Source organism: Camelina sativa, chromosome 4, assembly GCF_000633955.1.
Source record: "Camelina sativa cultivar DH55 chromosome 4, Cs, whole genome shotgun sequence".
Taxonomy (NCBI): Eukaryota; Viridiplantae; Streptophyta; class Magnoliopsida; order Brassicales; family Brassicaceae; genus Camelina; species Camelina sativa.
In genome coordinates, this window is record NC_025688.1 from 13,889,104 (window position 1) to 13,904,359 (window position 15,256).

General features: G+C 37.5%; 4 protein-coding genes, 1 long non-coding RNA gene and 1 pseudogene across 6 annotated transcripts; 1 reads left to right on the forward strand and 5 right to left on the reverse strand.

The window, feature by feature from the left end:
* On the forward strand, positions 1,957–10,574 carry LOC104780486. Of its 2 annotated transcripts, none has more exons than XR_002037703.1 (4): positions 1,957–2,120; positions 7,284–7,344; positions 9,976–10,380; positions 10,499–10,574. It is a non-coding gene; the product is annotated as an uncharacterized LOC104780486 (long non-coding RNA). The 2 variants fall into 2 exon arrangements; XR_002037704.1 differs by lacking the exons at positions 9,976–10,380; positions 10,499–10,574 and adding exons at positions 7,493–7,910; positions 8,083–8,167.
* Positions 2,127–4,566, reverse strand: LOC109132676 (annotated as a pseudogene).
* On the reverse strand, positions 4,637–6,253 carry LOC104780485 (UDP-glycosyltransferase 76E4-like). Its single transcript, XM_010504990.2, has 2 exons — positions 5,670–6,253; positions 4,637–5,593 (listed from the first exon to the last, which is right to left on the reverse strand). The coding sequence occupies exons 1-2, from the start codon at positions 6,145–6,147 to the stop codon at positions 4,716–4,718; spliced, it is 1,356 nt and encodes a 451-aa protein (XP_010503292.1). The 5' UTR covers positions 6,148–6,253; the 3' UTR covers positions 4,637–4,715.
* On the reverse strand, positions 7,360–8,949 carry LOC104780483 (UDP-glycosyltransferase 76E6-like). The gene is made up of 2 exons (XM_010504986.2): positions 8,450–8,949; positions 7,360–8,372 (listed from the first exon to the last, which is right to left on the reverse strand). The coding sequence occupies exons 1-2, from the start codon at positions 8,928–8,930 to the stop codon at positions 7,498–7,500; spliced, it is 1,356 nt and encodes a 451-aa protein (XP_010503288.1). The 5' UTR covers positions 8,931–8,949; the 3' UTR covers positions 7,360–7,497.
* LOC104780484 (UDP-glycosyltransferase 76E4) lies at positions 9,520–11,829 on the reverse strand. Its single transcript, XM_010504989.2, is given in 2 exon segments — positions 9,520–10,440; positions 10,512–11,829. Coding segments are annotated over 2 exon segments (1,371 nt in total). The 5' UTR covers positions 10,993–11,829; the 3' UTR covers positions 9,520–9,550.
* Positions 13,169–14,831, reverse strand: LOC109124909 (UDP-glycosyltransferase 76E4-like). Its single transcript, XM_010504988.2, has 2 exons — positions 14,210–14,831; positions 13,169–14,128 (listed from the first exon to the last, which is right to left on the reverse strand). Exons 1-2 carry the CDS (start codon positions 14,685–14,687, stop codon positions 13,272–13,274), a joined length of 1,335 nt encoding a protein of 444 aa, XP_010503290.1. The 5' UTR covers positions 14,688–14,831; the 3' UTR covers positions 13,169–13,271.

The window sequence follows — 15,256 nt, forward strand, 5'->3', positions numbered from 1 at the left end:
CGTGGTTCAACCAGTCCAACTGGTTGACCCAGTGACCCGGAAGACTTTCGGTTCAGCTTCCGGTCCGGTTTTAAAAACATTGCGTATGGTTCTCCACTTAAGGGTGCAATTATTGGATGATTGGATCCAGTTAAGGGTTGGTAATGGTGTATACAGTATACGATTTAAGTATTTAAGTGAATAACGGTTTGTACGTAACTAGCGATATTTGACACAACTTATACAATAAGGATATTCAAGATAGACTTTTTCGATATAGATTGTGAGTTCAACGGCAAAAAAAAAAGAAAAAAAAAAAAATTCTTTAGTATCCTAAACTTAATATGTACTAAGTTCAACTCGTCCTACATTGCGGGATTGCTTTTAGTTATTTTTTCTTTTATATAATATTTTGTTTCTCATTTTTTAAATCATAATTTAATATAATTGTTTAGAGTCACATAACTTAATTAATACTTCTTTTTCTAAGTCACTTTTTTTAAAATATCACTTTCATGGTATTTATTTTCAAAAATACCCTTTTTAATATATAAAATGACTAAATTCTAAACCCTAAATTCCAAATATTAAACCATATCTCTAAAAACTATACCGTAAATATAAAATAAAAAACCAAACATAAAAAAATTATAAAAATTAATTTAACATATTGTAATTATATAAAAGAAGATAAAATGAAAATATTAAAAAAAAAGTATTTTTGAAAAAGATGTCTCAAAAAACAAATTCTCTTAAGTTTTTTACTTTTTTTTAGCGCAAACTATGCTTCTTCGGTGAAATTTTGATCAAGGAACTTCTTGGCAGCCACTCCCTACCAAGTTCAAGAGTTTTAACAATATGGAACTGAAACTAAGCAATTTCTACAAAAAAGAATTATATTCCAGTACTATTCAGAAAGCTTATTGGTTATAAATTTCATGAAGTCTAATTCACAGTACAAATTGGAAAAGCAGATATTATACTCACGGTCCCCTGCTAATCTCCCCGATACACTACACTACTCCATATGTCATGTATCAAAAGAAATAAACTATCTAATTATTGTAGAGGAAAACAGATAACAAATGATAAATCAGTAGCTAGTCGAATATATCCTCTCTTTTTTTTATGGACAAACAATTCCAATATATCTCCATGTCTCAATTCCAAATGATACTTATCATTTTTTTCTTCATTTGTTCCACCTCGTGTATAGAGAGAGTTGTCTCTAATCCAAAGCCACACAGAAATGTCCACTGCGTATAAACGCTTTTAAAAAAAAAAAATGATAAATTGGCTTTAAAAAAAATTATTTATCATTTGTGAGTTATATACAAATTCAGTTTTTAACATAATTTATCAACTGTTTTTATAGTATAGACTCCTCAAAGATCCAAGTTACATTTCAAGCAAAGATCCAATTAGGTTTCATTTGATGACGTGTAAAAAAATAAAGTTGAATAATTTTATTGGTAAACAAATAAGTTGATGTACAAGCTCCATATTTCACCAAAATACTAATGTGTGAGGATTAAAGAGAAACCTATTGTGTTTTTGTTGTATTGATTAATTTGTAAAACCCTAATTTGTTGCCCAATTTTGTATACTATTTAAGTATTGCTTTCTTTATGATAAGTGTTTATTTGGACGTTTAATACCTAATTTTTTTAAATCGGAAGAAAAATACCTATATTAATTAAAACCAACGAATTAATTCTCAAAAATATAAATGTTGCTATTTTCATACTCACATTTTCAAAACAAATTCAAAATTCCGATTTTAACCTTATCATCCTAATTAATTATTAATTTTTATTAAAATAATTATTGGTTCTCTTCTAACCGAATCAAACCATTTTCGAGGAATCTCATCGCCTTCATAATAAACCATTTTGTTTCTTTTAAACAAACCGAACCGGAACTGGTTAATAATCTAGCGGAGCGGTTTAGGAAAACGGGACATTGCGGTTCGAGGAATCTCATCGCCTTCATCCGAAACAAAATCCCACCTTTATCGGTTTTGCACTAAACCAGACCCACCAGCCACAATTTGCGGTGGTTTTGAACCGCCGTAGCAAGAAGAACAAGCCGGAGAGATAGAGAGTCTCAGTCAACGACTCCCGCATAGAGAGATAAAAGAGGTAAACTTTATAGTTTGTTTTTGATGAAGTCAATCAAAGTCAGAACAAAGTTTTGAACTTTCTTGGAATTGGAACTTAGTGACTGATGATTGCATATAACATGTAAAAATCTGTGGATTGGTTCTTAGTTATGTTTATGTATTGAAGAGCCGAAGAGCCTTCGTGGCTTGTCTTTTACTTAGTCTAAGCGTACTCAATTTGAGTTCCAATTGCCTGAGGAACTGTGAGTTGCATATAGCTATAATGGTCAATCTGCTGCTGTTATTCTCGTTTATATGTTTTCATCTTTTAGAACTCACTTCGGTTGGGGTCAGTATTAATCTTTTATACTTTATTATTCTTCTGCTGGTGTGAGTTTTCGAGGGATGTTCAAATACCAACAAGTTGATAAGAATGAAACAGACTGCAAACCTTATTAAAGTTAGGCAAGAGTTTACTTGATCCGTTTCTTTTTTTCCTTTATGTTCATGAATTCTAATAGTTTTCTAGAGTTAGGCAAGAGTTTATGGTCATTCTATTGGTCGATGTTAGCTTAAACTAGAGTGATTGTGAAACCTCTAAAGAAATGAAATGTGTTTTGTTTATTCATGGCCTCCATGACTTTTCAGTCAGTTATTATCCGAATACAATTTAGCATCACTTAGTAATCATTCAGTTAAAAAGGAATCTTGATTCTTTGGGTGTTTTAGTAGAGAAAACATTCTTCACAGAGTCCTCATGAAGTGTACAAACTCCTCTAGCGAGTTATGTGAAGAATCTCCACTTTTAACAGAGGCTCTAAGCTGCTCTTTCAAACTGACAGCTCTCTTCCTCATCTCCTCTCCTTCTTCTTCCACCATTAACCTCTTCACAGCTCTCTCGACCAGTCCTTTGTCCAGTTCACCCTCCACTTGTATCCCAATTTTCCAAACACACTCCAAGTACCTCGCGTTCGCCTTTTGATCACCCGAAAATGGCCAGCAGATCATGGGAACTCCTTTGCCGAGGCTTTCTAGCGTTGAGTTCCATCCACAATGGCTCCAAACCCTCCTACCGCAGGATGAGAAAGTACTTCCTTCTGCGGAGCCCATTTAACAATGTAACCTCGACCCATAATTATATCACTAAACTCCTTAGGCAAGTACTCTATCCATTCCGAACCACGTACTGACCCAGGCCGAATCACCCACAAGAACTGTTGGTTGCTACTATCCAACCCCAAAGCAGTTTCCATCACCTCTTTGATTTCCATCAAAGCTACGCTTCCCATGCTTACAAATATCACAGATTTTGTTTTTTTGTTTGTTCAACCATTCGATACAGCTCTTGTTCTCTTCAAGTAGACTCGTAGAAGCTGAGGCTACCATGTGAAGAGGGCCTATAGGATACACTGGAATTTTAAGCTGTTGTTGCAGCAAAGAAAGAGATGAGCGCTCTAGACAGCTCGCTGTGTTGATTATCACAGAGGATGCTGTCCGTTTATCAACGTGTTCCTGTACAACTCCATTATGCTTTCTGTTGATGCCAAACGTGAAACCCGAAAGTCTTTGTATCTCAGGGGATGAAACTCTGGCACTAGCTCGTTTTCTTTTCCTTTAGGTTCTGCCAAAAAGGTCAAGAACCATGCTGTTATACGGATTATAGACACTAGCGAAAAATGGGAACAGAGAATTCAAAAGTACCATCCAAGGGAGCCAGGACATTGTTTGCATAGAGTTTGTCGAATACAGAGCGGCAAACAAAAGCTGTGGCACTGGTTGTGCTGAGAATAACGTTTGGAAGCTTAAACTCTTTGGCTGCAGCTTCAGCAAAGTACATGAACTCATCGTAGATGACGCATGAGATCTCTTTACTTTGTTGCAGCAGCAACTGACTCAAGCATTCCTTGAAGCTTACCTGACACTCTTTGTTGAGCTTATGCAGAAACTCTATTGGCCCGAGATCCTTAAAAGCAGACTCCGGTAAACTTTCTGGAATAGTGACAAACTGAAAATCAGTGAAGTCATCTGAAGGGCTAAAGTGATTGAACTTGGTCTGAACAACTGTGATTGAGAAACCCTTCAAGTGAAGGGTTTTTGCAAGTTGCATCATTGGAGTTATATGTCCTTGAGCTGGTGCTGGAACCAAAACTACCCTTCTCCTCGCCGTTTTTTCCTCCATTTCGAAAACCTACAAGAACAACTTAAAAAACTGCTTAGCCTTCAAATTTTTTTTTTCTTTACTGTGACCGTTCTATGAGATATATTAAAAGGACTCTCTTTCTGATATAGATATCAGATTCTCAGACTTGTGGACGTTAATTCTCACATGTGAAGCTTGTGGGTAGATGGTGTATGCTAGTATGATAAGGTAACAGCGTATTATGTTTTGTTAGACATTGTAATATCTCTCTTGCCGACTTTGGCTTCATATCAAAAGATGGTCCAAACCAAAAAATTGTCACTTTCTGCCGCATTAATTCTGTTGAGTAATAAACTGCCAAAAATATTTTCGTATTTGATTCCAATTTCTTTTTATTTTTCATAAAACAAAACACATGTACTTTGTAAAATTTGCAAGATCAAACATGTTCCATACAATACAATGATCTCTAATAATACTTGAAGTTCAACTTCTTCACTCTATCTTTAAGTGCTTGACAAGTTCCTCCAATTCGCTGTATGAGGAGCCTCCACATCTTACAGAGGCTTTGAGCTTCTCTCTCAAACCCAAGGCTCTCTCCCTCATCTCTGCACCTTCGTCATCCACAATCAACCTATTCACAGCTCTCTCGACCGCTCCTCTTAAAACTTCACCTTCAAGTTGAATCCCTATACGCCAAACACTTTCCAAATACGTTGCGTTTATCTTCTGCTCGCTGGTAAAAGGTCTGCAAATCATTGGAACTCCTTCCACAATGCTCTCCAGCGTCGAGTTCCATCCACAGTGACTCCAGAAGCCTCCCACTGCAGGATGTCCAAGTACTTCTATCTGCGGTGCCCGTTTCACAATGTATCCTCTTTCTGATACCATCTTACTGACTTCTTCCGGCAATGAATCTATCCCGTCGAAGCCAAGGATCGAACCTGGTCGAAAAACCCATAAAAACGGTTGGTTGCTATTACACAACCCCCAAGCGATCTCCAACACTTCTTTGGATTCCATTTGAGTTACTGTTCCCACGCTTACATATATGACTGACCTCGGTTTCTTCTTGTTGAGCCATTCAATGCAGCTCATGTCATCTTCCGCTAAACTAGATCCCGGCGCTGAAGCTGTAATGTGAAGAGGGCCTAATGGATACACTGGAATTCCAAGTTCTTGTTGCAACCATGACATAGACGAGCTCTCTAGACATCTCGACGTGTTAAAGATGACAGCTGAAGCTGTTCTTTTGTTGATTGCTTCCCGACGGAACTCTAAAAGTGGCTCAAATGGCCCAAGTCCGTAAGGCAAGAGATCTTTGTTTCTTATAGGATACAAACTTTCCACCACCTTGTCTTGTAGCTCAGGATCTGCAAAGAAACAAAAAATCCGTTTTAAGTGAAAATAAATGGTTTCAAGATTGGTTATTAAGCTAGTAATGGGGACCTTCCATGTCGACCAAGAACTTCTCGAGATTGAGTTTGCTAAAAATACAGCGTGCAGCCTGGTTTGTAGCACTTTGAGTGCACAAAATGACATTGGGAAGCTTTAATTCCGTAGCTACAGTACCACAGAAGTACATGAACTCATCATAGATGATACATGCTATGTCATTGCCTTGCTGCCGCAACAACTGTCTTAAACAGTTCTTGAAGCTTGCCTCACTTGTTTTGTTGGTCTCCAGTATGAAATCGAATGCCCCGAGTCTCTCGAATTCAGACTCTGGTAAGCTCTCCGGTATGGTAACAAATTGAAAACCAGGGAAATGTTGTGAAGGAGAGCTTACTCGATTGCACTGTCCCTCAACAACTGTAATTGAGAAGCCTTTCAAGTAAAGGGCTTTCCCAAGTTGCATCATTGGGGTTATATGCCCTTGTGCTGGAACCGGAACCAACACAATCCTTTTCTTCCCTTTTTTCTCCATTTCTTAACCTCTCTATATATCTCTTTCTTTGTTTCCCTCTCTCTCTCTCTCTCTCTCATTGAAGAACAACTCTAAATATAAGTTATCAATAGAACTACAATTATTGGGAAATTTTCACAAACTTCCAAAATAGGCCAGATTGTTTAGGCAAGTGTTTCACATGTGACAACTACGTCATTTTCTTACGCCAAGGACCACATGTGCCCCCAAAAAGAAAATGTGAATGTCTTCCTTCTGTTGAATTAATACGTTAACGTGCGGTGAAGTTGTTGCATTACGAGAATTTAGATCATAATTAAAATGTTGAAGAGCTTATAGTCTTCAAATATATGAGATAATTTCCTCTTGTTTATATGTTTGTCTATATAGGTTGAGGTCCGTATAATCTTTATACATAGAAAAATGCAACAGTTTTATACTAACAGCTGTTAGAACAATGTATAAACTTTCATTAGAAAGAAGGACAGACATTTCAACAAAAGTAAAATGTTCTTTTTCTTTTTGTCCTTATATAGCTAGATAACTAGATTTCGATTAGTTTCGGTGCATGGTGTTAGTGTGATTGTTGGAGTTTGTGAAAAATTAGGAGTTATAAGAATTGTTGGAGTTTTGTGAAATTGTCAGTCATTAGAGTTGTTGAATGGTTTGAACAAAAACAGATATGAGTTCCATGGTTACTTTGTGTTATTTTTAGTCTCAGAAAATAGCAGTGTTAGTGTGATTGTTAGTTGCTGATTCTTTACTTTGGGTTCGTGTCATCTTAGAATCCTCATTCTCAGACCAAGTTCTAGACATCATTCATTGTGTCATATTTGATTCATACCACAAGTAAATGCTTAGGAAACGTTTTTCTGAGAATTAAGAATGCATTCACCACTGCCATATTGTTTTTAGAAGATCGTCTGCTGTATCACTGTGTTATTATTCTCTGTTATATGTTGTCTTTGAGACTTAGGTTGTGGTCAGTATGATATTATAGCAGAATCTATTATTTTGCAGGTTAATTTGTGAAGGTTGTTCAAATAACACTTAGCATATGCAACGTGTGAATCTATCTTCTTTATACTCATAGATTCCCACTAGTTTAGATCCGTGTATTAATATTTTTGTTAAAACTGTAATTTGGTGTTTTCAAGGGACATCTTCAAGAACTGGGAAGGTTGTGCCTCTACACAGAAAAGGCAAAGAGTCTTTGTGGTAAGCCTTAAAATTTTATCTTTTAATTATTTTCCTTGCATGATGGCCTCCAAAAAGGGCAGATAAATTACAAAACTCCAACATTTTAAAATTAAGCACAAGCTTGATCTACTAAACTCAAAGCTCTCTTATAATAATGTAATTTCAGCTTCTTCACTCTGTCTCCAAGTAGTTGACAATATCTTCCAACGCTTTGTATGAGGAGCCTCCAATTCTTACAGAGGCTTTGACCTTCTCTTTTAACACAAGGGCTCTCTCCCTCATGTCTGCACCTTCTTCTTCTACAATCAACCTCTTCAAAGCTCTCTCGACCCCTCCTCTTTCCACCTTACCTTGCAACTGAAACCCTATTCCCCAAACACTCTCTAAACACAGTGCGTTTAACTTTTGCTCCCCGTCGAAAGGCATGCAGATCATCGGAACTCCTTCCACAATGCTCTCAAGCGTTGAGTTCCATCCACAGTGGCTCCAGAATCCTCCCACTGCAGGATGTCCGAGTACTTCTATCTGTGGTGCCCATTTCACAATGTACCCTTTCTCTGAGACCATCTTACTAAATTCTTCTGGTAATGACTCTATCCATTTAGATCCTTTGATAGAGCCAGGCCGGATGACCCATAAGAAAGGCTGGTTGCTACTAGATAATCCCCAAGCCATCTCCAACACTTCTTTGGTTTCCATTTGAACTATGCTTCCCAAGCTTATGTAAATGACTGACCTAGGTTTCTGCTTGTTCAGCCATTCAATGCAGCTCCTGTCCTCTTCTAGTAAACCAGAAATTGCTGAAGATTTAAGGTGAAGAGGACCTAATGGGTACACCGGAATTCCAAGTTCTTTCTGTAGCCGTGTCAAAGATGACCTCTCTAGGCAGCTCACCGTGTTGATGATAACACCGGAAGCTGTTCTTTTGTTGACTATTTCTCTACAAAGCTCAAATAATATATCTAGTGGCCCAACTCCTGAAGTTGGGAGATCTTTATATCTTAATGGATGCAAATTTTCCACCATCTTATCTTGCACTATGGGATCTACATGGTAAAAAAATAAAAATAAATATACATGTTTCTGTGAAACGAGTGGTTGGTTTTAAGCTGCTTTTGGGTACCTTCCATGTCGATCAAGAACTTCTCGGCATTGAGTTTGCTTAAAACGTAGCGGGAAACTTGATTGGTAGCACTTGAAGTGCTGAAGACGAAACTAGGAATCTTGAACTCTTTAGCTGCAGCTCCACAGAAGTACATGAACTCATCGTAGATGATACATGCTATATTATTACCTTGTTGTAACAATAATTGACGTATACAGTCCGTGAAGCTTGTCTCGCTTGTTTTGTTGAGCTTTAACAGAAACTCGAGTGGTCCGAGTCTCTCGAGCTCAGACTCTGGTAAGCACTCTGGTATGGTAACAAACTGAAAATCAGGGAAATGTTGAGAAGGAGAACTTACTTTATTGAACTGTCCCTCAACAACTGTAATTGAGAAATCATTTATGTTAAGAGCTTTCCCAAGTTGCATCATTGGGGTTATATGGCCTTGTGCTGGAACTGGAACTAGCACTATCCTTCTCTTCGCTTCCGCTTTCTCCATTGCTTAACGTCTATCTCTCTCCTCTCTCTCTGACTCTCTTTATATCCCACTCTAGATTCTCGTGTTTCTCGTGTGACAACTAGTCTTTCTTAATGCAATAATAAACTTCCAATAATAGACGGAAGAAAGTGACAATTATTCCAAGAAAAGCGTTTTTCTTGTTTGTTTCTGTTTTGGCTCATGTAAGAGTTGGACGTTGTAGTCACGTTGGGTAGGCTTTTCCTTTTGAGGTTTAGACAATTTGTAACTAAAATGTTAAAGAAGCTTTAGTTGTAGTCTCCAAATATAATAATTTTTTTATCAGATGCGTAAATTCTCACAAAGTCATAAGACTCTATAATAATTGATACAATATATATTAGGAGATGCATGGAAAGGTCTAATTTGATAATTTTAAAACTAGCGTAGGTAGTGTAGTGGATAGATGTTATGTAAGAGTCACCCTACATATAAAATATTGAAAATATCTTGTGGGGATAGACTGTCTTAATTGTATTTTATAAACAAATTTGTTCAAATTTTAAATGTATTGATAAAAAGGAAATTAATATTCCAAGGAATGTTAACATTTTTTTGGTGTGTTCGTGCGTATAATTAAGCGTTCTTATAATACATGAAGTTCAGCATCTTTGATCTGTGTTCAAGTACTCGACAAGCTCATCCAATGCGTTGGATGAAGAGCCTCCTCTTCTCACAGAGACTTTAAGCTTCTCTTTCAAATCAAGGGCTCTCTCCCTCATGGCTGCACCTTCTTCATCCATCATCAACCTCTTCACAGCTCTCTCTACACTTCCTCTTTCCACTTCCCCTCCCACCTGAATCCCTATTCTCCAGACACTCTCTACATACATTGCATTTAACTTCTGCTCGCCTTGGAATGGCCTGCAAATCATTGGGACTCCTTCCAGAATGCTCTCAAGTATTGAGTTCCATCCACAGTGGCTCCAGAAGCCTCCCACTGCTGGTTGTCTAAGTACTTCTATCTGCGGTGCCCATTTCACAATGTATCCTCCTCTTTCTGAGACCATCTTACTAATATCCTCAGGCAATAACTCTATCCCATCGGAGCCAAGGATAGAACCCGTTCGGATGACCCATAAGAAAGGTTGGTTGCTATTCGCCAATCCCCAAGCCATCTCTCACAACTCTTTGGTTTCCATGTGAGCTTTGCTTCCCAAGCTTATGTATATGACTGACCTTGGTTTCTGCTTGTTAAGCCATTCAATGCAGCTCCTGTCTTCTTGCAGTAAACTAGGTCCCAGCGATGAAGCTGTAGTGTGAAGAGGGCCTAATGAGTACACTGTAATTCCGAGTTCTTGTTGTAGCCAGGACAGAGACGAGCTCTCTAGACAATTCGCCGTGTTGATGATAATAGCGGAAGCTGTTCTTGTGTTAACTACTTCCCTACACATCTCCAAAAGTGGCTCCAATGGACCAAATCCTGAAGTAGGTAGGTCTCTATATCTTAAAGGATGCAAACCTTCCAACAGCTTGTCTTGCATTTCAGGATCTGCAAAGTAAGAAATAAAAGATGAGTAAACTGATCGATTGCGAAATGGGTCATCAAGCTCTTTTAGGCACCTTTCATATCGGTCAAGAACTTCTCGGCATTGAGTTTACTTAACACAGAGTAGCAAACTTGAATGGTAGCACTGCTGGTGCTGAAGATGATACTAGGAAGGTTGAAATCTTTAGCTGCAGCTTCACAGAAGTACATAAGCTTGTCATAGATGATACATGCGATATCATTGCCTTGTTGCAGCAATAACTGACTTATACACTCTTTGAAGCTTGCCTCGCTGGTTCTGTTAAGATTCATCAGAAACTCGGCCGGTCCTAGTTTCTTAGATTCAAACTGAGGTAAGTTTTCTGGTATGGTGACAAAGTCAAAACCAGGAACATGTTGCAGTGAAGAGCTTATTTGCTTTAACTGTCTCTGAGCAATTGTAATTGAGAAACCCTTTGACTGAAGGGCTTTCCCAAGTTGCATCATTGGAGTTACATGACCTTGTGCAGCCACTGGAACTAACAGAATCCTTCTCTTCTCTGCCCTGTTCTCCATTTGCTGACCTCCTTCTCTCCCTTTTTTTTTTTTCTTCCTCTTCACAATGCAATAAGTGATCCAAATAATTATTAAAATCCCACTTGTGTAAGAAAATTCCCACGATCTTCCAGAAAAGACAATTTTATATACTTTACTTTAACTTAAGTGCCAACAAGTCAACTACTTAGCTGTGAAGATAAAGGTTGACACATCACTTACTTGTCAAAGAAGATCCGAACACATGCTACATCAGTAACTCTCATACCATATAAGTTTTTTCGACTAGTATAAAATTAAATGTTCCTCATTTTCTTTCTTTTAACCAAAAATTGTGTTTGTGCTGGGGAGCCACTGGCAGTTATGGTGCAGTGAACATATATTATGTAATTTTAATTGCTTCGCAAGGTTCTCATGAATTGTACAAGTACATCTAGCTAGTTGTGTGAAGAATCTCCCTTTCTAAAGAGGCTCTCATTGTAACTCACTAATAGGCAACAGATCATTTTACTATTTTAAGCAATAACCTTCCATTGTATTTGAAGTAATACTCGCCAATGACTAGTTAACAGAAAAAAGACAGTGACATTTATAGAGAAGCTAAGGTTTTTGATTTGTTTTAGTACTTAAGATAGTAAAATGTTCTATTTAAAGATGAGTCGTCCTCTAATTTTATTTGTTTAATTAACAAGTTCTTTGCATTACATACCTGCTTTGACTGAGAAGATCGTTACATCTTGTTGGAACTTATCATTAAAAGAGATCATTCAGTTTTGAGAAAATTGCGTAAAGGGGATACTTTTATTGAACTTGTATTCGTTTTTTTCATCGGTATAACAAGCTAAGAAACCATTTACTTTGCAAGATCAAGCTTGGACTATAAATATCTCAAGGCTGATCTACATGAAGTTGACTAGGTTTATTCGTCTTTAGGAATTGGTGCGAAGCTTATCATCTAGTTTCAGCTTCAGTTTTTTAAACCAAGGGCGCGCTCACTCATACCTGCATCTTCATCATCCATGATTAGTATAGAAATCATTCCTGAACAGTTCTAAATAAGTGATCCAAATTATTCTTAAAACCTCATTTGTATTGGCTGAGAATTTATGACATTAATTCCAAGAAAAAACCTGTTTCTTTTGTTTCGTCTTACATATAGTAGTTGATGGTTTTGAGCCACATTGGGTACGTTGTGTCTTGAGATTTAAGATAACAACAAAAATGTCAAGAGCTTTTACTTGATGGCTAAATGCATGGTTCTCCAATCTTGGTTGCAATTATTGCATCAAAGTGTAGGTAGACAGTTATAAAGTGTTCCTCATTTTCTGTCGATCGAAATAACTTTCCATTGTCTCGGAGAGTTACAACCTTATGAATCTGTCTCTAACTGAGAGACTTTACAAATCAAATTTGAGTTTCATGGTTGGAGGAACTGTGAATTGGATGTTCTTTAGTTCAGTATTTTCGTCACCTGATAAAAACTACTTTGAGTCATCTCTGTTTAAGTCCGAGTCATGGCGGAGTCTGTAGACATGATGAGCAAATTAATATAGCTGTATAATTAGAAGACCATCTCAGTGATCTTCTCTACATCTTTTAGGACTTAGGTTGTGGTCATGGTATCTTTTTGAAGTAATAATTTCCATTGTGTTTGAGGAGAGCAACCACCTTAATGAACCTTTCAACGTACGTAAGAAATTATTATTCCAAAACTCTATCTTTTCTTTATTCTATAGATAAATTGGGCATACCAAATACGAATACTAACTTGGAACTTTCCTCTGTTCCCAATGACTTTTTATTTTCACAAAAAAATGTTCTTTAATATTCTATGAAATTCAGCATCTTCACTCTGTGAGGAATATAAAGTTCAGTATCTGTTTATTAATCCTTTTGTTTGAAACTGTATTTTGGTGTTAACAAGATGAAACATAAGGGACGTTAAAGAAAGAGTATCTGGGAGGAACTAGCTGGAAGCCTCAAGCTTCTATCCGCTATGTTTCCTTTGCGTAATAAATCTTTAAATAAATGGTCTTTTGCAAATAAGATATGTGTTTCTTGCATAATTTTGTTTTGTAATAAGACTTCTTTGGCTAGTAATGGAATATTTTTACCACAAAACAGCTAAAAGAGATCATTTCATTTTGAGAAAACTGTGTTTTATAGTCAAATTGTTATTTATTTGGATCATAAACCATAATAAACTTTTGCAAGGTTAAGCTTAATCTTTTATGTTACATATAAGGTTCACCAGTTTTACTTTGTCTTTAGGAATTGTTACGTAATGTTTAGCGTGTTGATCACTCTGTCTTCAAGAGGTTGACAAGCTCATTCAGTGCATTGTATGAAGAGCCTCCACTTCTCACAGATGCCTTCAGCTTCTCTTTAAAATCAAGGGCTCTCTCCCTCATGTCTGCACCTTCTTCATCTATCATCAACCTCTTCACAGCTCTCTCTACACCTCCTCTTTCCACTTCCCCTCCTACATGAATCCCTATTCTCCAGACACTCTCTACATGCATTGCATTTAACTTCTGCTCGCCTTGAAATGGCCTGCAAATCATTGGGACTCCTTCCGAAATGCTCTCAAGTATTGAGTTCCATCCACAGTGGCTCCAGAAGCCTCCCACTGCTGGATGTCTAAGTACTTCTATCTGCGGTGCCCATTTCACAATGTATCCTCTTTCTGAGACCATCGTACTGACTTCCTCTGGCAATGACTCGGAGCCATCTCGGATAACCCATAAGAAAGGTAGGTTACTATCACACAACCCCCAAGCCATCTCTAACACTTCCTTGGTTCCCATGTCAAATATGCTTCCTAAGCTTATGTATATGACTGACCTTGGTTTCTGCATGTTCAGCCATTCAATGCAGCTCCTATCCTCTTCGAGTAAACTATAAGTTGTTGAAGCAGCTGTAATGTGAAGAGGGCCCAACGTATACACCGGAATTCCAAATTCTTGTTGCAGTCGTGTCAAAGACAAGCTCTCTAGAGAGGTCACCGTGTTGATGATAACACCAGAAGCTGTTCTTCTGTTGACTACTTCCTTACAAAGCTCCACAAATCTTTCTAGTGGCCCAAATCCTGCAATTGGTAGGTCTTTGTAACTCAATGGATGTAAATTTTCAACTACCTTGTTCTGTAGTTCAGGATCTGTAAAGTAAAAAAAATATATAAAGATATGTTAGGCAAAAGGATGGTAGGCAGAACGGGTAATAAGCTAGTTTTGGATACCTTCCATGTCGATCAAGAACTTCTTGGGATTGAGTTTGTTTAAAATACTGAAACAAGCTTTATGTGTAGCACTAGTGGTGCTAAAGATGATACTTGGAAGCTTGAACTCCTTAGCTGCAGCTTCACAAAAGTACATGAGATCGTCATAGATGACACATGCAATATCATTACCTTGTTGTATCAACAACTGACTTATACAGTCCTTGAAGCTTGCCTCGCTGGTTTTGTTGAGCTTTATCAAGAACTCGACAGGTCCTAGTGCCTTGACTTCAGACAATGGTAAGCTTTCTGGTATGGTGATAAATTGGTAACCAGGGAAGTGCTGCCAAGAGCTTACTTGATCGAGCTGTCCTAGAGCAACTGTGATTGAGAAGCCTTTCAATGTAAGGGCTTTCCCAAGATGCATCATTGGGGTTACATGTCCTTGTAATGGAAGGGGAACCAGCACTATCCTTCTCTTATGTGCTACCTTCTCCATTTCTAGACGTCTTCTCTTTCTCTCTGTTTTTATTCCCTTATCTCTCAATGTAGAAATCTGTAAATAAATGACTCAATGATTACTAAAATCCCACTAGAAATGGAGATTTCACAATCTTCCAAAGAAGTCCATTTCCACAATGAAGAGTACTTCTCATATACCATTTTACATTAGTAACCTTCCATTGTTTTAGAGTCGGGAGAGCCACGATTCTGAAAGAAGTAACATTGTAAGAAAAGTCAAAAGTTTTTTTTGTTCGTTTGTTCTGTGGCACACATGGAGTTGAAGTTTGTGGTTTTCACCACTTGAAAGGTCTGTTCTCTGGCATTTAAAGAGCTTTTGTCTTTCCACTTATTATGTGCATGTTCTGTTTTTTTTTTTTCTCCATAATCACAAACACGAATTAATAAAAATGTATTAGATTTACACGTTAACATCACAATGTAAGGTTAACCTCTTGCTATACATGAACGACGTACGTGTGCAACATAATGTGCCTTTCACTACTAAGCAATCCAACAGGCCTTCTAGTCAATAATCATCTCATCACAACATTGTGACATAATGAA